The sequence below is a fragment of the Taeniopygia guttata genome, chromosome 19, assembly GCF_048771995.1.
Source record: "Taeniopygia guttata chromosome 19, bTaeGut7.mat, whole genome shotgun sequence".
Classification (NCBI taxonomy): Eukaryota; Metazoa; Chordata; class Aves; order Passeriformes; family Estrildidae; genus Taeniopygia; species Taeniopygia guttata.
The window spans coordinates 3,976,009-3,999,572 of NC_133044.1; the positions used below are offsets into that span (position 1 = coordinate 3,976,009).

At 40.9% G+C, this 23,564-nt stretch overlaps 1 protein-coding gene across 3 annotated transcripts in view; it reads right to left on the reverse strand.

Annotated features, from left to right (window-relative positions):
* TAOK1 (TAO kinase 1) overlaps window positions 1–23,564 on the reverse strand; it is a 68,800-nt gene that overhangs the window by 13,419 nt on the left and 31,817 nt on the right. For 2 of the 3 annotated variants that reach the window (XM_030287922.4, XM_030287923.4), the window contains exons 3-18: window positions 22,462–22,533; window positions 19,480–19,581; window positions 18,654–18,699; window positions 17,649–17,745; window positions 16,747–16,860; window positions 15,893–15,984; window positions 13,357–13,450; window positions 12,656–12,737; window positions 10,624–10,791; window positions 9,578–9,781; window positions 8,287–8,421; window positions 7,500–7,736; window positions 6,606–6,734; window positions 4,849–5,052; window positions 4,141–4,380; window positions 352–564 (exon numbers count right to left, since the gene is read on the reverse strand). In XM_030287922.4, the coding sequence (XP_030143782.1) occupies window positions 352–564; window positions 4,141–4,380; window positions 4,849–5,052; window positions 6,606–6,734; window positions 7,500–7,736; window positions 8,287–8,421; window positions 9,578–9,781; window positions 10,624–10,791; window positions 12,656–12,737; window positions 13,357–13,450; window positions 15,893–15,984; window positions 16,747–16,860; window positions 17,649–17,745; window positions 18,654–18,699; window positions 19,480–19,581; window positions 22,462–22,533 (2,229 nt within the window). The remainder of the gene's footprint in view (window positions 1–351; window positions 565–4,140; window positions 4,381–4,848; window positions 5,053–6,605; window positions 6,735–7,499; window positions 7,737–8,286; window positions 8,422–9,577; window positions 9,782–10,623; window positions 10,792–12,655; window positions 12,738–13,356; window positions 13,451–15,892; window positions 15,985–16,746; window positions 16,861–17,648; window positions 17,746–18,653; window positions 18,700–19,479; window positions 19,582–22,461; window positions 22,534–23,564) is intronic. The other variant, XM_072937326.1, reaches the window with a different exon arrangement.

Here is a 23,564-nt window from a genome sequence, read left to right on the forward strand (position 1 = left end):
TCATCAACAAATCAAAATCTAAATCAGTTAAGACAGCCAGTTGCACACTATGCAATGATGCTCTAACAGGGATGTTTATGTTGCCACATTTCATGCAAAAGCAGTCCACTGGTCACACAGATGCATCACTTTGCATCTCTACAACAGCAGCTTCAGCTTCAGCCTGCCTGGAGGGGGTGGTAGGTCTTTCCTCTGCGTTTGAACTCCGCTTTCTGAACACAGAGGAAGGACTGTGCAGGGAATGGCGTGTGCAGCAAGGAAGCAGAAAGCCTGCTGTCAGGATACAGAGCGGTTAAAATGCAAACATCCCTCTTTGGCTGAGGAACCCTGGGTCCCTCGGAGGCGACTCACAGCTTGTGTAGAGAGCATTTCATTAATGCTGTGATCATACTGCTCAGCCAGGATAGCCAGCTTCCGGGTCTGCTCCTCCTTGAGCCGTTTGAGGACAGCTTTATGTTCACTCTTTGGCGTGGTCTCCAGCAGATGGTTTCTCAGTGCTTTGTACTGTCTGGTTTGGATCTTGCATGTATCCTGAAACTGCTTCTTTATCTGTAGTTCTTTTGACTGGAAAGATGGAGGGGACACAAAGAAAAAACCAGCATGTTTCAAATGAGCAAAATATCCATTCAAATGGATATTTAGGATTACATTAAGGATATGAGTTCAAGAATCCACAAATGTATATTAACATCTACAGTGCAAGGAGGGAAGCAAAATACACAAGAGGCAATGACTATTGCTGCAGCTGCTTTGACACTGCTACTGTGCAAAACAATTACAATACAGACACTTTTATAACAAAGCTCCAGCCTAAATACAGCTGTCTCTGAACAAAGAGCCTCACATTTGTCACTGGACTGAATCCAGTCCTGGGTGTTGCTTTTCAAGAAAAGTTCTTGAGGGACAGGACTAATATTTGTTAGCACCAAAAGCCATACTTACATGACTGTGCTTGTATGGCACATATATATGAACAGCACTTAATGTTATGAAAAGAAGCAGATCTGGTGCATGGGAAAGGACAGGAAAAAAGAGCAATGCTTTTTCCATTGAGGGTTTGATGAATATAAGATGTGTTCTAACCCTGGATTTTATGAGCCTGGTTTTCATAAAGAAACCCAAAAAAGACTAGATGTTTTAAATGTACACCACAAAACAGTAGTATTGTGTTGGTCTAGCAAACAAAACAATTCCCCAATCCCACTGGAGGCTTACTGGAAATGGAGTTTTCCTCCCTTTGCACTTGCTAACATCTCTGCATTGTTTAGAGACATAGCTGTGATTGCACACAGGGTTGGGGGACACCAATCCCGGAAAAGGTATTGGGACCCAGCTTTGCTGTATGACCTTGAAGAAATTACTTTTTTTTCTTTTACCTGCCTTCAGAGTAGCTTGTGAGGTTTAACATCTGCTAAGTGTTTCAAGATCCTGGAAAGGAGGGTGTTCTAGGGTTCTCTGTACCTTTCTATGGGATGGCTGGCAGGGATACTACTAGCAAAGCATAACCCAGATGTGATGAGTGATGATGGTTAATTGACAGATGGTCAAGTTCACCATGCTAAGAATAAACAAATAAATAAATAAATAAACACAAATCACTAAAATCAGACATGAGGGGCTTCTCATTGTTAGGCATCATGCCAAATACTGAAGCGCTAGAGGCACAAAGAGAGCACAGGACCAGACTCCTGTTTGAGTAAGTTGGAAGAGCTCTGGGATCTGAACCAGTGAGGCAGATCTCTGTGCATGGCCAAATCAGCCCCTCCACTGCCTGCTCCTGGCACTAACTCAGGGCTCAGCAGGGCAGGTGATAAGCACACCACCTGCAGCCACCACAAAAGGTGCAGTGGGATCAGACAACACACCCAGCCCAAGTACATTTTGCTGCATAAAACAGTAACACTTTACTAACCTGATGCAGAGAATAGGACAAAGATGGGTTTCATTCAAAGCATGTGTCATGAAGAGGAATGCATCACTTTTAACCTTTCTAAATTTCACAGAAAGTTATTTCCTTCCAGGAAACCTTTACGGTTGTTTCTCACTGCTCTTAAGGGAAGTGTCAGCAGGTTACACATTCCCATCAGGGATCTGGTCACAGCAAAACACTATCAACCTATTTTGTCCTCATTTTTTGTGAAGTCTTGCTTGGACACCAGACTATTTACAGACTCCCAATCCAAAGGCTTTAACAACAGGAAACAGAAGGGAGGGATAAGATTTCCAGTCAGACTTCTGACAAGATCATTTTGACCTAGTATTGTGAAATACCAGCAAGAGGGTATTTGCATCACAATTAACACACTCGAAATAATAACAGCCGTTTTCACTGAAGGGTGAATTCTAGTTATGGGTCCTTCTGGTGCTGTCATAGAACAGACACTGACCGTTAAAAACCTGCTTCCAGGACAAAGGGCCCCACTAAATAACAAAGGGAAAGCCTGAAATGTGCCCTTGAGGGAAAACGTTGCTGGGGAGAGAAACTGAACAAATGGTCAAATTATCTATTCAATTAAAAATACTTGCCTGCATTAGTCAGAGGCAGGAGAAGGAGTTAATGCTAGAGAACAGCCTCGATAAAGAGGGGATTGTGCTACAAACCCAACGGTTGTCCACGGGCTGTGCTGTTAGCACTGCGTGTACGCAAAGGTGCAGGATTGACAGCTCAAGCCTGAAATCCTTCACTAATCACAGAACAGCCATGCAAAGCAAAATGCAAGCTTTCCATGCTCCCTGCAAAACGCTCCAGCCCTCTCCTCCCTGGAAAAGGGAAGGGGCTGGAGAGTCTTGCAGAGGTGAGAGGACAGCCAAGCCCCTGCAGCACAGAAGTGTCACAGATCCTGCTGCCCACTCGTGTTTGCGCCACGTCACCTTGGGGAGGCAGAACTCATTCATGCTAATCTCAGAAGGATCAACCTAATACAGCTGCTTCAGTTTTATTCAGCTCAGAGTGCAGCACAGCTTCCCTGTGAAGTCATCTGCTATTTATACACTATATCCTTGGAGATTCTCAACAGTGATCAGATGGTCCCTTGTTCTCACAAGCCAGGTTTTCACTCTTTAATATTATTCTAATATTGACAAATCAGGTATAATTTTTTCCTTTCTGAAGTTGTGTTTTCAAGTTGGTTATTTTCTCTGTAAGAAGATAACTTGCAGGTGGTGAAAACTAAGTCAGATGGAAAATATCATGAAGAGGAAAGATGAAGAACAACAAAGAAACCCCATGCTCAGTATGCCATGCACTCGTTTTGTTACTGGCACAGCTGAACACTTGGTGGAGAGAAGAAGTCTGCCTCCTCAAAGGAAATGTACCAGGCAGCTTTGTGAAAGGCCTTATACACCCTTCTCAGACACTTCAAAATAAACCACTGGACTTTGGATGAAGTGAAGGCTTAAACAAAAACACTAAAAGCCTCAATCACAGAGGCCCCATAATTCTGGTCAGCCACCAGAGCTACAAGGGCAGCATGAAAAACCCAGGAGAGACAAACAGCAAAGGTCAGTGCCAGGAGCTTCCTGAGGACACTGCACTTGGCTGGTGTCTCTCTCTTCCCCCTCCCCACTTGCCACCATGCCAGCTTTAACAGAAAAACACTAACCAGGTGAGTTAGCCAAGACTGAGAGTGAAGTTCATTTTGATGCACACAGCAACACAAAGCTTTTGGGTTTTGTTTTTAAAATACACTGCTTCATTACAGAAATATGGATTTTATTTTTGTATATGGGGGAGGGAAGGATCAGAAAATGGTGTAGGAGGGGGAAAAAAAAAGCGCACTGCAAATATTAAATGCATTTAAAACTACCCCAGAAAGGAAGGGACATTACTGAGAAGAGCTTTTCAAAGAAGAGGAGGGACTAGCGCTGCTGTGGCCTGCCTGCAATATCCTGTAAGCTGATCACCACTATGGTGCTCTTCAAGTTAATGAGCTTCAAATCACCTTGGCCTTGCCTGCACTGTAAAAGGGCTTTTCCATGGACCATGTTTCCACTACCACCAGCTTGCACCGGAGCTCCTACATCCCTTAGTACCTCCAGGGCTCCTAAAGCACTTAGTACCTTCAGAGCTCCTACATCCCTTAGTACCTCCAGGGCTCCTAAAGCACCTAGTACCTTCAGAGCTCCTACATCCCTTAGTACCTTCAGGCTCTTGGGCTGCTGCCGGACCTCCATGACGTGCTTGCGCCGCAGCTCCCGCTCCCGGCGCTTGTTGTACTCCAGCTGGTTGGTGAGCTCGGTCTGGTGCTGGAGCCGGATCAGCTCGCAGCGCATCTTCTGGATGGTGCTGAGATGGCGGAACTCCAGCTCCTGCATGGACTCGTGCTGACGCAGCAGCATGGCGTGCTCCAGGTCCTTCTGTGTCTGCCTTTTGTTTAGCTCCTAGCAGGAGGACAGAGGGAGTTATTAGGTTCTTTGTACTTACTTGGATTTCCGTTGACAAAGTGACATTTTGCTTTGTTCACAAGGGCATTTCTCTTTCCAAGGCATCTGAGGACAGACCACAGAATTTCTTGGTCTTATCAGCAGCAGACAGCAACGCCACCGGTAATTTTTCCTTCCTCATTTCACTTTTCTCCTTCCTGTTCTAGATGCTCAACAGGATTCACAATAAGCATTTTCTGTTAACTGCTGTGTCTGATGACTTTTTGGACCTAAAGATTCCCCTGCAAAAGGACATTAACCTGTACATTGGACGCCACAGGGACTAGCAGATGGCACTGCAAAGCATCCAACCATTGTTCTACCAAAACACTTTGGATGTGCTTGATTTGAGTTGGATTTCAGGTGCTCCTGTGAGATGCACTTCACACAGGTGCATCCAGGCCTCATCTCTGCCTGTTCCCTTACCTCCCGAACCAGGTCCTGCTCCAGGTTATGGCGGCCCAGGAGCATCCGTCTCTTGAAGCGCCGGCACTCCAGCTCCAAGTACTGCCTCTGACGCCTCAGTAAGTTGGCCTCTTCTTCTGCCTGGAAATGCTGGATGTTCTCCTTCTGCTTAGAGAGCCACTCCTGCTTCTCCTTCTTTGGAGTGCTCTGGTTCTCATTCAGCTCCTGATAATCACAAGGTGATTAATTCTGGAATAGTTACATTAAGTTCTTTGGCCATGAACTGGACAGATCTGACTAATAAACTACTGTACTATGTTCTACTCTCTCTTCTCAAGGTTGGTGCCATCTCAGCCTCTTCAAAATGCATCACATCACATAAGGAACAAGAAGGAAATACCAGGAGACAAATCACAGCGAAACAGATTTAACTACAGCTTTTTTTTTTTTTTTCCGCTGGCCAAAATACTGGTTTATGTCCACAGTTTCCAGACCTATCAGCTGAAAATGTCAAAATGAGGAGTTGCCACTGAAAACACTTGGAGGTACTGCCATACCACCTGGTAAACATTTTTACAGGCTCTCAAAGGACTTAGAGAAGAAATGTGTTCACGTCCTGTTGTTCAAACAGAACTCCAGCCACATCAGAATTTCTTTTGTGTCTTGCTTGATCAGAGCACATACCCATTTTACAGTAACTCATCAAGGCAGAGCTGCTCACTGAGATGCCATAACTCACAAAAACAATGTAAAGAAGTTCACAGGTAAAACTTAAAAGAGTTTCCACATTTGTACTACACAGCATAAAGTATCTTTGGCAAAAGACTGTGCTTGCTTGAATTGCATACTAGAGATGCCCATGCAGTAATTAAGAGTTGTTGTGATACATTTCAAGTGAAGTATAAGACAGAACTCCTCTGTATTTCATGAGTGTTCCTTGGTGCTCTGTGATCTACTGCCCACTTAGAGAAAGATTCTATGTTATTATAAAGAGCCCACGCTACTGTAGTTTTTGTTAGATCTTTCTTGGCTCTGCTGCTCTTCAGCCCTTTTTTTCTCCTGGGAAATGCCTATGTTTGGGAATATTTCCCTTTGGAGCAAGTTCCAAAGTTGTGTCACACAAGTTTATGGTTGAGCATTAAATGATTCTTTCAAAAAAATTATTTATAGTGCCTAAGGTTTCAGTCACTCCACAAAAAGAATCAGGAAGTTTTATTCTACAGTTTCTCTGCACTTCACAGAGATCTTGATTTTCACTAAAATGCAATGATTATTAAATAATTACTCAGGTTTCTCCATTAAAATTAATAGTGCTTTACAGGTATTTTCCTTACAAAAAATGCAGATCATCTTTACTGCTCTGTTCTCTTGCTCCTGTACAGGAATATCATTAAGTGATAAGAAACTTCACTAACTGCTGCAGGGAATGGCCACTACCTGCAACAACAATGTGTGAGAAAAATCTTCATGACCTTTCATAAACTTTTTTCGTGCCTTAGGATTGCCAAATTTGCATGTTTCTGGCTAAAAGGCAGTATTTAACAATGGAGAAGTTTGTACTTTCACAAGATAAACACACAGTTACCAAGAACTAACTAAAAAAATAAATTCTCTTACTCAAAGGTCAAAGATATGAAACAAATATAGTAACAGGACTCTGTTCATGAAATGCAGAACTTGCTGCAGTCCTGTGGAAGATCTGTGGTGCAGTGTCACTTATTTTCACATGTTCACCACTCTCATACTTTATCACACACTTCTCATTGGAGATGAGTTACCTCTTTCAGCTGCTCTTTACGGAGTTTATATTCTCTCTTCTGGGACTCCAGGAAACTGTTCAATTCTTTTTTCTGTTGGGCCTGAATATGCTGCTGGAACTTCTTCTCTTCATTTGCCATCACTTTAGCCTACAGCAAATCCAGCAGCCAAGTCAGCCTGAGTCCCAATGGATTATAGCTCATGTCCAATTTCAGTCTCAAGACCCAGAACTCATGGTAGTCACCACAATATTCACCACGCCTCTGGACAAGTCCAAGTCAGAGGAGCTTGTCCTCACTCTCTCCTCATTTCCCATCCCATCAAGGCACCCAGCAGAGTCCTCCTCCATTGCCACATTCCCTCAGCCCTATTGTTCAGCTAATCTTGCTTAAAAAAGTCAAAACTTTATGATAAACTATATCCTCAGCCTTCCACTGAGAGATCAGAGATGAACAAAAATCGATAATAATTGCCCTAGGCAGCACCACTTCATTATCAATTATTTAAAAGCACAGCCCCCCCCATATCCATACACAACTAGACAGTGAACATTTAAGTGTAGCTGGCACATTTCTCTGCAGGCTAATCTGCCTCCACAACACTCAATGGCAGGCAATTATTGACAGCATAGACATGGCAAGAGAGAGGAAAGCCCTCAGTATCTTTTCTGGGGTCAGGATTCTAACATTCAGTATAACAACCCACTGCTGTGAAGGACATACCTTTTCTCTAGTTACATAACCCCTTAGTGCAAGGAGGTAATGTATTCACCTTTTTCTAATTAGCAATTTGCTCAGCTCCTGAAAACAAGACATCTCAGAGTCCACACTGTCATCTTTGCATCAGTGAGGGGAAGTGGACAATTCAATGTAATTAACAAACACGGGTTGGTCTGATAAACCATAACCTCCTACCTCTTTTTCCATGGCTGCTTGGTGCTTTTTAATTAGCTTTTCCATTTCTGCAGCAAAATTGTTACGCTGTGTTTCGAGATCTTTGTCCAACCTGAGGCGGTGCTCGTCCATTTCTGCCTTCAGTTTATTCTCTAATGCCATCAGTTGCTTCTGGTGCTGTCTTCTCATACGTTTATAGCCAGACATCTGCTCTCGGAGCTCAGAGTCTTGCTCATGTTCCTGCATTTGCCTTGTCACCTAGGAGGAAGTTAATGCTGCTTAATCTGCTTTTCAACAGTCTCCACAAAAGAAAACTATTTAGTTAAGAAATATGATTTTATTGTAAAGAAAAGCACACATCCTAATGGCAGCAGAGCAGATTAAAAACTAAATTCTGCTGTAGGAGATAAGCTCACATGGGCTCTAGCAGAAAAACAGTACAATTGTTATAAAGCTGGTACTAAATAACAGCCTTTTAGCCTAATACAGTGAGGGTGGATACATACACACTCCCACAAATATTCGTAATATGTATATGAAAATAAAAACCAGCTTATTATTATAAATGGTTTCCTATATTCTATGAGGCACATTGGATTTGAGACTTAAATATTTAACATACACAAATTACATTTGCCCAGGTATCTAACTAAAGCTTTTATTAACTGATGCTAAATTATTTCAGTATCTCAGTCAATGAAGATAGCTCGTATTGTGGTGGTATTCTGAAAGCTCTGAGAAGTTGCACAGAGCTGTGTTGAGAGCATCCCCTCCTGCAGAGCTCTTCCCAAACCAAGCCTCCACGTACCAGCGACGCTGTGCGTATGGTAGCAAAGTGCTCTCGGTTGCGATAATGAGACTTGTGGCGAGATACTTGGGGAGGAGACTGGGGTTCTGATGCCCTTGTCCGTGGATCCGACTCCTCTCTGTAGTTCTCTTCCTCCTTATCAGCAAATATTAATGTCAGAGAATAAAGAGAAATTGTGTTACTAAAGATTTTTAATTTTGGTCTTTTTATTTAAAAGGAAGAAAAAAGCGTTTTATATTCATCAGTCCTGAAAGATCCTCCTGCCAATGAAGGTATACACTGCAAAAGGAGCTCTGATCTACGACCTTGGCTTTCAGAAATTTCATACTGAATTTTTATTACTAAGAGGAAGATTACTAACCAAAGCAGAAAATGAGGAAAAATAATGGAAAACTGAAAGCTGAGTTAAACAGTTTACTGCAACAAAACATAAAAGCTATAAAGTAGATTTTATCGAGTCTGAAAGACAAAAACAACATCTTTGTAGCTCTCAAAGACAGAGGAAGATTTTCGTTACACCCACTGCAGAAATACCTCAAAGAAAATTTTTAAATTTGTCATGGTGTATTCCACATTCTTATTTTGAGTTTGTCATTCATCACAGAGAGATTACTAGTTAGATATGATATACTAATTAACTCCCTGAGGAAATACCTGTGTCTTTGCTGCACATCTGGGCAAAGAACAAGACATTCTAGCCACACCTATCATTAGCCACAAAAACGGTAGTGCTTTGAGCAAATGGAGTGATAACCCCTCCATGGCAAGAGCAGCCCTGGCTCAGAGGGCACATCCCAGCCCACCCTTCATCTGGCAGAGGGAAAGTGTTTCTGCTGTATTTTTTTCCCCTACAGTTTATTCATTAACAAAATATTCAAATCAAGTGTTGGGAAGCTGGGTGCTGCAGAACAGATTTCAGCTTCTGCTGTAGGTCCTGACTTTAAGAATTACCTAACAAAGAGGTAAAAAGGGGAAGTCACACATCTTGTTGTCCCACAAGGCAGTGCTATGCATGTTAAGGGTAGCCAACCTCCCATTTCAACTCTTCCTGATAAAGCAAACTGCTTTTGAAACAATTCCATTAGTAAAATAATTTTTAGTGAATCAACAAAAATAAATGATCTTCACAGCCACTTTCCCAAGCCTCCAGTGCACACTCATATATATATTTAGGGCACAATAATATAAATTACAGATAATGACTTGGGAATGGGAACAGCTGACTTTATGCCAAACAAATTCTCTCCCACTCTACACCTTCCAAGTTCTCCAGTAAGAACCCAGTGCTTACCGGCTTTAGATGAATGACAGAGCTATTTGACATCACGGTGTGGTCCCCCTCCATCATATCCAGCTCGCTCTTATCATCCGAGGCATCTGGAAGACTGTTAACACTACTGCTTTGGCTACTGGCACTGATAGACATACTAGGAATGGACTGATTACTTCCGACACTGTTCACTGTTCCCGTCCTGCCCACACCATGATCTTGTTCCTAGGAGAAAGGAATTAGAAAGAAAATTCAAATCCATCCCAGTGGTACCTGCGGACATTACCAAATGGAACATTCATTCCATTTCTCTCTAAAGGCATCCACCTGACACGTCATAGCACTTTCCACCCTCCAGGCATTGCCATGAAACATTTTTCTTGTGGGATGCTGGGGAGAGAAAGAGTCAGCCCTGTCAAGATTAACTGGCTGATATCAGATTCTTTTAAACAGCGAGCCTCTTAACAAGCTGAACTCTATCATGTATCAGCCACAGCGTGTCACCAGAAACTGCTGTGACACCAGCATCACCTGAGTGCTCAGCTAGGACCCTGCACCTTGCAGGCTTTATTCTGCACAGGAGAACTGGAATTCAGAGTCTCCTTCTCTGCATGATGACTGCAGCACTCAACCCAAGAAAGAGAAATCAATTTCCCTGATGACCTGTTTTTCTTTTCTTTTTTTTTTTTTTTGTTTTAAATAAAGTAAAAACCTCAATGCCTTAGATTTAGAACAACATTCTCTGTCAAAACAGAGGTTAACTGCAGTTGCTAAAGAGTCCTCATGAAGCCTCATAAACAGGCAAAGAAAGCGAGGATTTACAGGACTGGAAGCTGACTGTTCAAGCATGAACACATGGCACAGCTTCTTGCCAGCACTAGGCATCTACCCTATTTGTCCTTGCTTGTGCCTTGAGGTAGCTTTATGCCAAGCACAAAGAGGGAGACAGTATTTACAGCCAGGTGTGTAAACAGCCTCCCTTCGTTTCAGCAATATCTGAATTGTGGTTATTTAAATGACAGTCTCATTCTCTCTGGCTCAGTGATGAAATCCAGCATTTTTCTCACCTCCTCCTCCTCCTGTGTTTCCACTGCAGGGCCATTGTGGGCCTCCTGGAAGAGGAGTTTCTTCATTTTACGATACTGCAGGTTGTCCAGTTCTCTCACTGCATCCTTTGTTCTCTGAATCAGGTCTATTAACACTGTTTCTGGCCGCTCTCGAAGAACAAACATGTGCTGCAGAACACACAAATAGGTGAGTGGCCTCTCATGCCTCCAAGGCACATGCTTTGAGGACACAGTGATGAACTCTAGTTGGGTTTATTAGCCCTCTTCCCTGCACAGGAGGAGAACACCTTCACAGCTAACACTGGCATTATTTTTAGACTTCACAATCCAGATAGATTTCAGAATGATTGTACCAAAAAATAAAGGTGTAAAAACCCAGAAATAGCATTTTGCATGCCATGAATACTTGCTCACTACAAACCTAGACTTCAGAGACATTATCTGTTAGTGGCTTAGTGAGGGAAGAGTAACAAATACCAAATAAAAGCTATATGTGCTAGACTGGCTAGTATCTTTAACCAAATGCTAATTAACTCATCAGCTAACTCTCAGTATAAAACCCTTTTCCTTGTTTAGAAAAGCCTGGGAATCAAATATTCATCATACAGCTCTGAGTCATAAAATAGGCTGTGAACCTTAGAGCCTGGTCCTGGAACAGTTCCCCATGTTCTGCTCTTCTCTTGGAGATATTCACCACATTTCTCTGCAAAGGTGGCTGTATTTTACCCATAGGTAAAACAAGAACTGTCTATGTATGTCAGAAGCAGCTTTTGCAGTCTCCAGATGCAATGTGCTGTGCAAGCATGAGTCATTATTAACACCACCACTACTTTCATTTTGTTCCTTGGAAGAACTGCAATGCTGTTTCCAACATGGCACATTCCCTACCTGTCCCTGTAAAGTGGCATGCAGCTGTTTCAGACTATAGTTATGGAAGGAATATGTTCCCAAATGTTTCATTTCCATCAATGTTCTCTTTAATTGCAGCACATTGCTCAAAATAAAACCAATCTGTAGAATTCTGAAATGGCAGGACTACACACCCACACCAAAACCTTTCCTGGATAATTGCATTTACTTTCTGAATAGACAGTTTTCAAAGAGGCACAAGTCCTCAGAGCCATTTTTAGGTAAAAACATGCAAGAAGGTGCTGATAAAACCTTCATAAATAGCATCCATTTCACTGCAATGCAAAAAATTTGGAAAAACACTGTTAGCAGAAGCAGGGCCAGGACAAAAAGAAACCCAAAATGTCAGAAGCACTGTAAAGAGAATGACAAGTTAGCAAAATTCTGAATGCCACCTGATGCCACAAAGGAAATCCATCAAAGTCACACAAAAAAGCAGCTCCAACACCCAACTTCCCTGTGAGTTCTGTTCACATGTCAGCCTTTTGCAACAATCTACCCCACTGGCTTTGTCTCCAGACTACAGTGAGCAAAGCCAAGTACCTGCAGCATTCAGGAGCACAAATGAAGAATTAAAAAAGAAGCTAAGAAATAAAGCAAGAGAAGGCCTGCAGACTGCTGAGGCTTTTTCATGCCAAGGAAAAATACAGTGAGGAAAGAAAAACTGCTTTTTTTGCTCCCCTTTTCCCCAACAGTGGATTTCACGTACTGTGTAAAGCACATTGGAGTGTTCTATAGCACAGAACACAGAGGGAAGTAACAAAAGGTATTTGTTAGTTAATGCACAGAAGCTCTATCACGATTAACTACAATCACTGGAATGACTGAGTTTACCAACTAAAATTCTTGACAAGTTGATGGTCACCCAGTGTCACTTGGTGGAGTGACCTTTTACGATGAGAACTCCAAGGCTGGCTTGGAAAGTCACCTGGGGAACACTGAGGCACAGCAGACAGGCAGTGAAGCCAGGGCTGCCAGCTCAGTACACCCCACAGCACTCCCAGCTCAGAGGTGTTTGAGCATCATTAACCATAACCTTGTACAGTAGGTGAGACAGATCATCATCACAGGGCACAGCCCCTTTTAATACCACATGGAAAACAGAAAGGACAAGCAAGCCAACCTTCAGAAGCTCCTCTGATGTAGGCCTGTCTTGAGGAATTTTTTGGAGGCAAGAATCTACGAAGTTTCGAAAATAATCAGACCTGTGTCAAGGAAAAAAAAAATCCAACTAAGTTAACAACCCAGTTTAATTCATTAAGGAGTCAAATCTTCACATCTGGATGCTTGTCTATGGTTCAGTAAACCATAATGAGGAAGTTTTTAACTTTTGAAATTAGTTTACTGTATTTGCTCTTTTCAAAAGACAGTTGTTGAAGCTGGGAGGCACAAAATGTTACTACTGTGCTTTATTCTTCTGAAGTTTATGCAACAGACACTTGCCACACACAAGCTTCATCTTGCAAAGCAATATTTCAGCAAAACAGGACTTAGGAATTGACAGTGTGGTTTGTGATTAAAAAAACACTAAACCACAGAATTTTGGCTAGCTAGGGAGCTTCAAAAGTTTATTGACCCATGAACAGAATTTTTTACAGGATTTTAAGTACTTCCAGCAGCCTGTCCTGTTCCTACTACAGTGAAGATTCTCAAACATATATTTAGTAATTGGTCAATTTTGTGTATGAAATGTATAGTGAATCTAATGAGAACCTTCCAGCTCACATCCTCCCAACAGGACTCCAGCCATTTCAAGAACTCAGCATGACAAAGCACTCCATTTACAGAGATCCCCTACAACATTCCTCCCTCAGCAATACTCACCATTCATTAGACTGTAGTGTAGGGGATTCATTCTGCGCTATGTGATATAAGGCACTCATTGCGTTCATGTTAAACAAAGGAGGCTTCCTTTCCGCTGCACACAAGAGAAAAGAAGTTTTTATACAGGGAGATAGTCTCATGTTGCTGCTCCTTTTTTTTTTTTTTTTACAGTTTACATCCCTTTAAAAAGAAAACCACATCAGCAAAATCCCTACTGCCTGAACATGGAACCCCAAACCAACCCTACCCTGCAATCAGACAGATATGTTGGCATACGTCCTGTGCCATTGCAGAAGATTAAAGCCCTTTGAAGATCAAATGCCTTGTCCTCTCAAGCTTTTAAATTACGTGGTTTATCATAGTTGACTTCTCTGACTCATTGTAATGTACTAAAATAGGAGTAAGTTAACAGTAAGCTCTATACTGGGTGTTTAGCCACTAAGCATTCTTGGCTTCATACATCCCCCTGTTTTTTTTAATCTACAGTTGCTAAAAAGCTAAGAAATATTTATTTCTAGCAGGACAGCAGTGATGAAGAATAAGCTGGTTACAAGAACCATCAAATCACACTTAACTGACTAAGCACATGGGCAGGAAGTCAGCAACAGGCCAACTCTTTATACTATTTTGAGAGTTGCCTTCTCTCTTTGGCTCTTCTCTCTTTCAAGCTTGTATTACTCTTATAGACTGACACAGCATGAAAGCTTAATGAGGAAGGAGATGATCTCACTGTAACAACAAAATTGAAGCTTCATCAGAATGTTTATGGGACAAACTTTATAAAGCTCAGCCTCACCATAGACATTCCAGAGAAGCTGGTCAGGCCATGAGGATGTTCCTACACTGCTGAAAACACAACAGAAAACTTTCCTTCCTCAAAAAAAATAAACAAGGGAAAAATAATGCTACTTTTCTTAGTCTGCTCCTCAGTTCTGTGTGGAATAGTAGCACTGAACTATGGATCAGAGATCATGGTTCACTCATGGCTATGGCAGGATGGACTAAACCCTACAAATTCCTCAGAATGGGTAAATTGAGGACTTAAGTCCATCCTCAAATTCACCACTTTACCTCCTCTAATCTGTCAGATAACTAGTTGCTGCTGTCAAGGATCAGACAGATTATTCATTAAACTATTTTATCTGACTGTTCCCTCTACCTTTTTTCCTCTTAGCTCACCGGAATAAAATAGAATTCTTCTGGAAACCCTGAAACTGAACCACTTCTAACCATAAGACCACTCCTAAGACTAAGTGATAATTTGAGAAGACTACCAGACATCTCATTTCCCTGCTGTCTTCCCATGCTTACTCAAAGCAACACAAATGAGGCAGGCACACGGACCCAGCCTACACTGCTGTGCTGTCCTGACCTAGTCTCACCTCCCACCACGCCAGCAGCCGTAGACGAAGCCCAACACGCTTCATCCTGCAAGAACGCAGCGTGCAGGACTCCCGGGGGTGTGGTGGCCATGAGCTCACTGCATTCCTGGAGCCCTGCAGCCAGCCAAGTCTCCTTACTCTACTCAGAGCAGGATTCTGTCATGACAGTCACACCCCTTCAACTTGCTTTATATTGGCAACCAAAAAAAAAAAAATCTGCTCTGAAGAAAGAATTTATTTCGCGTCCTGGAAGAAAATGAAGTTGACAGTTTGGAATGCCAGACAGCATTTTTAGCTAAACTGTGCAGTTCACATGGATTAGTGTGTTCATGAGAGCTCTCACTGCCTGGCTGGGCTGCTCCTCCATGGAGGTTGGGCTGGAGCATGAGCAATCAGATCTGACAAGGATGGGAGGACAGCCTCAGGTGCATGGCAGCAGTGGCGTGCATGGTGTGCTTCAGCCAGGGAGTTTTTGTTCCAAGAAAACACGACGTGTTAAATTTAAATATAATGCCATACTAACAGTGTCCCTTTAAACTCACATCCTGCTTTAAAGGGTCTGTTCTAATGGCAATGCCGTCATTTCTTTAGGCTTTGAGTTTCATGTTACCATTTCAAAATTGGATTATTTCATATCTTTTTGTTTAAGGAAAAAAAAAAGTCTATTCAAAAGTGACAACACACACTGAATACAGCTTTGAAGTTGTCAACTTCTCCAGAACTTCACCACTGCAGAATTTGTTAATATATATGTTAAATTTTCACAGAAACAACATCAACTTATAGCAATAAACATATCTCCACATTGGTACTTTTAATGGTTCACTTCTAAAGCTGCCCAGCAATTGACTGTTTTTCAGTTAAGAAGTTAATTGCCACTCCCACAGAATGTGAACACCCTTAGTGATATCTCTTGGCCACTCTCTTTGTCTATATAACTCTTTTTCTTCAGGTAATGAAAACACTAGCTCCATAAACATCAAACTGGAGACTTTGTCTGGAATTCTAGAAAGCACATTTTGCTCTTTTCTCTAAAACTCAGGACAACCAGGACAAGAAAGAGAGCACTAATCTTCTGCACTGTGATTCAACTGAGTACGTTCCAGCTATCAAATAACTACATTTTAATTTTTTTTTCAAAGGAAATAACTTACCTAACTCAATACAGGTAATTCCAAGAGACCAAACATCTACTTTGCCATCATACTGCCCTTCATCCATGGCTAAAATCACTTCTGGGGCCATCCTAAGAAAAGAAATTGGTGCTCAAAATAGACAATGGAACACATTATCTTCATCGGTATGAAATAGGCTGTTTCCCTGATCTCAGCAACCATAAACAAATAATTCCCCAAGCTATCAGGCATGACCATGGGATACTGGGAACAAAGACCAGGCACCCACACTAGTGCAGGTCTGCAGAGGCTGTGTGATGTTCTCCTGTGCTTTGCCCAGCTTTCCATTTATGAGTATCACCACCTTCTCACCCTCCCACATTTCCAATAGTTTAGCTGGCTGACCACCTGTGGTGAAATTATAACATGCAGTTGAGTAAACACCACAGATTAGGTGTAAGAGATCAAAAGCATACAAGGGATCTGCAAAGGGGTTGGTTCAGTGAACCTGGCCTTTCCTATGAAAGAAAAAACACTTCAGTTATTTCAACAACCAGACACAATGAGAACACATGAATTGTTTAAACCACTGGGGGGAGTGATTAAAATATATTACAGATGATTCAATCCCACCTCTACCACTTTAGGTCAGTCTAAGCAGAACAGCAAAATATTTTTATTGCTTTTTGTGAGCTACAAACAAAGGGATACACACTTTCTTGGAACTCAGAGCCTACTTACTATTGAAACTTTTTTCCCTAACAAAGTACATTTTATCTCCACTACAACTGCAAGATTACAAAGCTAGCTCCAATAAGTCCAAGTATATTAAATAGACAATACAGGATCCTTTCACTTCACAAAGGCAGAAATAAGTAAAACTCCTTGCTTACCAATATGGCGTCCCCACAAATGAGTTGGCAGGAGATGCTATGGAAGCAGACCCAAAGTCAGCAAGTTTCACCTGTCCTGGCTCTGTCAGCAGGATGTTCCCTGCCTTGATATCTCTGGTGATAGAATACAAGTGTCAGTATTACTCCTCTCCAAAGCAGAAAACTCCCTATTGGACAGACTACGAAACACACCAATAGTCACATGTTCAAGCTACAAAATATTCTCACTTTTCCTCCAAACACAAACTCTTTAACCATTTGGTTAATTGCTTAAAGTGCCCCTTGATTTTGGATTCTTTTGCCTTACATGTTAGCCTTAATTTCTGTCTTAAAAATGAATTTCAAATGGCATAACAGGATAAGCTTCACAAACAATCCAGCAAAACGTTCTGAATCAATTACATCCTTTATCAAAGTTTTTTTTAAATGACTTAATAATGTAACTATTCAAATTCTTCATCCTACTAAAATGTAGAAGCTACTTTAAACACAAAGAACATTGCATTCCAAAGTTACTGTGTGCTTCTCAACATGTGTGTTTGTGTAAAACTAATTTTTCAAGAATTAGTGCTCTCCCTGCCCCAGCACTCTTGGCCTTGCAGTTCCTACAAACTGTCTGGGTGCACTTGCTATTCATTGCTTCAGGGACAATCAACACTGAAAAGTTTAGCAGATTTGAAGGAATTCTGTAGGAATTATGAACACCAGCAGTAAGAGACAGTTCATGTACAGAGACAGAGCTTGCTAGTGTTTAGACTACTATAAATCACTTGTTTGGGTGCATATGGATACTGTGAGAAGAAAATCTCTGCTTACAATGTTGAATTTGGGATGGACAGGGTACAGTCAACAAAACACATCACATGTAACTGTGTATGAGACAGCAAAATGTGACTACTTACCTATGGATCATATTGTGAGAATGCAAGTATGCTAATCCCTGGAGAGCACCATGGGTAATTGCTGCTATTTCCACTTCTTGCAATGGCTTTTTATGAACTTAAGGAAAGAATTTATGTGAAATTCAATATTGCAGAGAACAATACAGTTTGCAGCATGCAAGCCAGTACTGTTAACAATGTAAACAAAAACAGTAAAAGTTCATTTTCACTAGGTTCAGTATGAGAATCATATGTAAAGATAGTTCACTGAGTACATTCTATAATCAGATGTAATCTTCTAATTGTAAACCAGCAGCTATTTACTACCAAAGAGACCACTCTCCAACCATAAACTACATTCCTGTCAGTTATGTGACTATCCTCCCAAGTGAAGACTTGAGACTCAATATCCAGTTTTCCATTAATAATTAATGAATTATTAATGATACCCCAAACCCCAGAAATTTACAGTAATTCACACACAAATGAATTGTAGCAACACAGATGAGATTCTGGCAGCTCAGCTTTTGGTCCTGAAATGCTTCTGGCAAGGAAAGGAACAACTTACTGGCCACACACATCTCTTCAAAGACAGTTCACTCTAAGAAGCCTGATAGAAAAATGACCATTTAATGAAAGACCTCATCAAGCACAACCCTAACACTGCTGTACTGCTATTCTAGTCAACAGCCCTACAGTTGTTAGTAAGCACTAGGATCAACAGCAAGGGTTTTCAGAAGTAAATCTTGAATTGTCATGGCAGGAGAACTTAAAACTCAGAAGCAAACAAATAACTGACTGGCAACTTTAAAATAATATGAAACAATGAGAAACGAAGCACCTGGGAAAGCCAGTATTCTACAGAAAAACCTCCTCAGCTACGCAAGAATTTGATAAACTGTGCCTATTCATACACAGCCTGGCCCCAAACAAAACTATAAATTCAAGGAAAATTCTGTGATGCTGTAACCCCCTAGTTCAGTATTCTACTTCTGACTTGTCATCAAATAAACATGTGTGACTCACCTTCTAGTAAGTCTGATGCTGATCCTAAACAATATTCCATAACAAGCTGTTACAGGAAGAAATCAAAGTAGTTAGAAAATCTGCAATAGTAAATATATGTTCTCTAGACTTGTATGGAGAAATCTAGAACTAATTCCTGGAGCACACAGTGCAGGCTGCCATAACAAAGCAAGTGTTGCTTGTACCAAAAAATCCATCCCAGCACTGTCACAGTGACCCCTCTCACAAGTACAGCTCTAACTGGAATTAAGCATAACCCCCCTGTGCAAGATAGCAAGCAACACCACTTGTAAGGAAGGCCAAAGCACATTCATAACCAGTTAGGTATTGTATTACATATCGCATTTTATATGCACATACTTAACAGGAATGTTAAACTGCACTTAACAAGCTTATCAGAGTATTAAAGGGCTGTTTAGGGATTTACTTAAGATTCTGTCCCAGTCAGATTTCAAAAAGAGAAACTAAAACTTTGCCCTACAGATTTATTGAAGCTAATTCACAAAACAGTACTTACAATTTAAACTATTAGTTCAATAATATGATTTCTTTAGTATATTAGCGATGGGTGTACATTATTTCAAATACTCAGTTTATCAAGCTAAATACACTAGAACAGCAACATTTAATCTAAGCAAAAGAGAAATTTTCCTTAAATCTTGGTTCCAGAAAGTACATTCAGTTTGCTGAGCACGTGTAAGGCCCTTGGCTATGCTCATCTCAGTCTGTACAACACCAGTGCTCAGGTATCTCCCAAAATCCAGCTGGAGACATTTCAAAGCACCTTTAACCAAGGAAAGAGAAGTGCAGAGCAGCAGATGCTTACCCATGCTGTATGCTCCCGCAGATAGCAGCCTTTGTATTCTATACTATTAGGGTGTTTTATTCTTTGGAGGAACTTGACTTCCTTAATAATATCCTGCCATTTCTGTAGGGAATAAAATGAACAGAAAGACTTTTTAGAACTGTTACCTTTGTTGTTGTTGTTGTTATTATGTCATTTAATTATTTTAAGAGGCAAAACTATCTCAAGGTTCAAGTCAAAATAAGTTTGTATCAATACTATGATATTCACTGCTTAAATCCTTAGGAGACCTACAAAATAAGTTGCTGATCAGTTAGGCTGTATGCAAGGATCTCTCATCAATGTAATGCTTTATATTTATATGTGTGCATAGGATATGCTGGTAAACACAATATCTGAGCAAGTCCTCAAAAAAGAAGTGATCCTCTACTTAAGGGATACCAATTCTGTTGTCAAATCAAATACACACCCTGATCTGAAAGAGATTTGGGTGATAAGTGTCCTTCAGCAAGATCAGCTGCCTCTCTCAACTCTTGTTATTATAAAGACCTATCCCTACTAGTCACTATATTACACTGGATGAGGCTCCCTTTATCAGCTGCCAACTATCTGACTACATTCTTGATAATGTTTCTCTATTACTAGTTTAATCTTTACAAGGGCCAATTTAAAATGAGTTACCTACTAGATAAAGGTAGGTTCTGCTGGATAAAAAATATAAACAGATAAAACAAAGCCGTGTTTATAGTAAGGGGAGCTCTTAAAGCACAGAAGAAGCCAAAATGTCAAGTTCCAGTGTGTGCCTAGACACTGACATTGCTGCACCAAGGATACTGCACATCCACATCTCCTCAGGCAAGAAAGGCAAAAGTCTGAGAGTGCAACAGCAAAACTAAAACCACAGAAAGTACCTTCAATACCAAATGTAGTAGCTGAAACCATTTACGTATGCAGCCATCCACGTAAGAATGTTGACACTGCAAATGTTTTTGAGCAAGAGTATCAGTCCTGAAGCTAACCAGAGGGAGAGGAACCCAACACCAAAAGGCTCAAAAGCTGTTTTCTCTGTCCTGTTAATCTCTCAGCACACTCTTCCTCACGTGTTGGTATGTGGGTAGTATTTGTAGAGGGACAGAGGGCCCATCTACCCTGAGACTTCAGAAAACATGTGCCAAACCTCAATAAAAATTTTAGGGTCAGAGAAACACAGGAAACCAGAGAACACAGAAGCCCACAACTGAGGCAGCTGATTGACTACATTAAGCATTTCTCAACACCAGAATTGCTATAGAATGACACAGTGTAGCTATAACATAAACTCTCTCACTGACACTGGAGTGACTTAGTTGCCTTTTACCTTCAGCCTCAAAGGCCTTGAGGTACTAAGTAATAAAAGCTAAACCAAGAAAGCACCATGCTAAACTTCTACACTTGGAAGAGAGAAGTGATGTATTAGTCAAGAAGTATTCATGGTTTCCTGCATAAAAAAAGCTCCAAGATCACATTAAGAGCACATTACTACATTTTTCAAGGGTTTAAAACCTATTTTTAGTATAAAATATGACCTTATTTGAGAGAATAATTGTTCTCACCAATGATAAAATCTTATTATGAAACCAAATGATACCAGAATGCCCTTATCAATTTTCTTTACATAGGCTCAATCATAACTCCAGTGAACTTCTGAACAAAACAAATAAATAATGATGTAAAATAGAAAGTGTTTTAATCCTAGTCTTATTACTTTCTTCAAAAATAAAGAAACATATGCATTGAAGACAAACAAAAGCTATTTCTGAAGCATGCACAGTTTGTTTCATTCATGTGAATAGAGTATTTATAGCTCACAGTAATTAAAACAGTAGGACAAGTAGCAAGTACAAATTATTCTTTCATCAGTACACAGTTAAACAAGTCACCGCAGCGACAAAACAGAAACAGGCATAGCAAATTTAACTCTGAAGCTAGAATTCAGGACTGCTGGAGAGACACTGCCACCTCTACCTCCTACACAGACACACACACACACAGAGGAAGGAATAGTTCAGCTCCTTGGAGTGCAGATGATCAATACACAAAGGGCAGGCACAGAAAGCAATGAGCTGTTAGTTGAACTATCAGAGCAAGACTGCTGGTTAGATTGGAATATAGAGAATGGAGGGAGGGAACCAGAAATGCTTTGGACAACATGCTTATGAGAAATACTTCTGCTGAAAAATCATGCCATGATTTGATAGATGTTATTTACCAGAAATAATATCAAATTAGCTGCTTGTGTCATCTTGGGCTTTTCAAGAATCTGTATTAGCACTTAAACGTTTCAAGTATAAAATCAACTCTCTGCTAAGCATCCTAGGGAAAGGAGACACATCTGGGGTGGCCATGAAAACACTTAATGTCTAATCTCAGAGGCCCACTTCCACAGACCCTTCAGCAAAGACTGCCTTAATCCCTGGCTCTGGCAATTCTTCTGGAATTATGCTGCTGTTCAGATTTTCACACTCATTCATTCACCACTCTTTTGCCTTTGTTTCAGCTGCTCATGAGCACAGCCACTCCAGGGAGGGATGTGTTCTGCTTCACTACTTGGTACAAGCAAGGCTCCCTCAGAAGCTCTCACCACTGCATCCATTCTTATCATTCATTTGTCCAGGAAGCATCATGGTTCTTTGGAAAGGTATTTAAAATGGAACATTTAAGGGCAGTAAGACAACAACATACACACTCATCATTTAATTTTTTTTTTCTGGCCACACATTTCTGTGGTCCCAAAAGAAGCCCATTGTATCTGAAATAAGAGAGTTCTACCCCTCTTTTTTCACAAGCAGATTACACAGAAATACAATGAACAGTAAACTGATTTATTTCGTTTACACAGTGCTCTTATTCACCTTTAGAGTTACAGAAAATATTTCTCCTGTAGGAACTCCAGCTAACTAAAAACATCCCATAGAGTAATTATTTGCAATGATTAAGGTTTAATATACACCATGTTCTACATACCTCATTGGACTGCTTCCCACTATATGACATTTTCTTGATGGCCACCACTTCATTGGTGCGCACATCACGTGCCTGTAACAAGAAAATGCAATCCATCAGTTGCTTCAGGCCCCAGCTTTCCATAAGATGTAAACCACACACATTCATAAAATATCTCTATTCTTAGTTAACTTTTGCAGAGCATTAAACTAAAATACCTTCCAAGTGATGTGACTGCTGCAAGAATTAGAAATTTCTTTCCATAGTGAAAGATCACCCTCCTGTCTGGGAGACAAGGTGTGACATTTTTCCATGCTCAGCATCTACCAAGTCTTTGCAAGTCAAGCATTGTGACTTAAACTAACAAGCAACTCTGGTTCAAGTAGAAGGGATTTTCCCTAAATCAACTTGTCCCCCTGCCCAGGAATAGTCCACATAAAACAGAAGCAAGGCTCAGCCACCCAGTTCCATTCAAACCATATGGAAAGATGTCCCACGATGCACTGAGATAGCCACCAGTGTCTGGAGCAGATTTCTCCCCAGTGCTCCCAAAAATTAGCTTTTGTGTCTTAAAGGAAGGCAGATGATACAGAAAGACATGGCAGCAATCCAAGTGACACATCTTCAGATGAGACTTCTCAGTTTCATAGTATTGTTATTTACACTGCACCATAAATGTACATAGTTTTTCACACTTCAAAGGCAAACTTCCTGACTTCAGACAGCAACAATGCAAGGCAAGGATTAGAGGAGATGCTTTGTTCAAGTCAGCACCAAAGCAAGGGCTCATTCTCCACAGCAGGAGAAAAGGCAGCACCTTGCAGGAAGGATGGCTCCAGATAAGACCCCAGATTTCCTCTGTTAGAGATTTCAGCAGCACAGGAGGGTGGTGGAGGAAAAGACCTCTGAGTCTCTCTGATAATAATAATCAACTTGGACATGAAGCCAAATGATATAAATCAGAATAACGTGCACCACAGCATTCACAGATGACTGATGAAAATGTTGATTTTTAATATATTTGTACTATCAAGCACAGCCTACCAGAACATGAATTAATGAAGTACTAGGGCTCTCCCTTTTGTAAAAAGGTTTTTCAGTCATGTTTTAATTCTGCTGTTCAT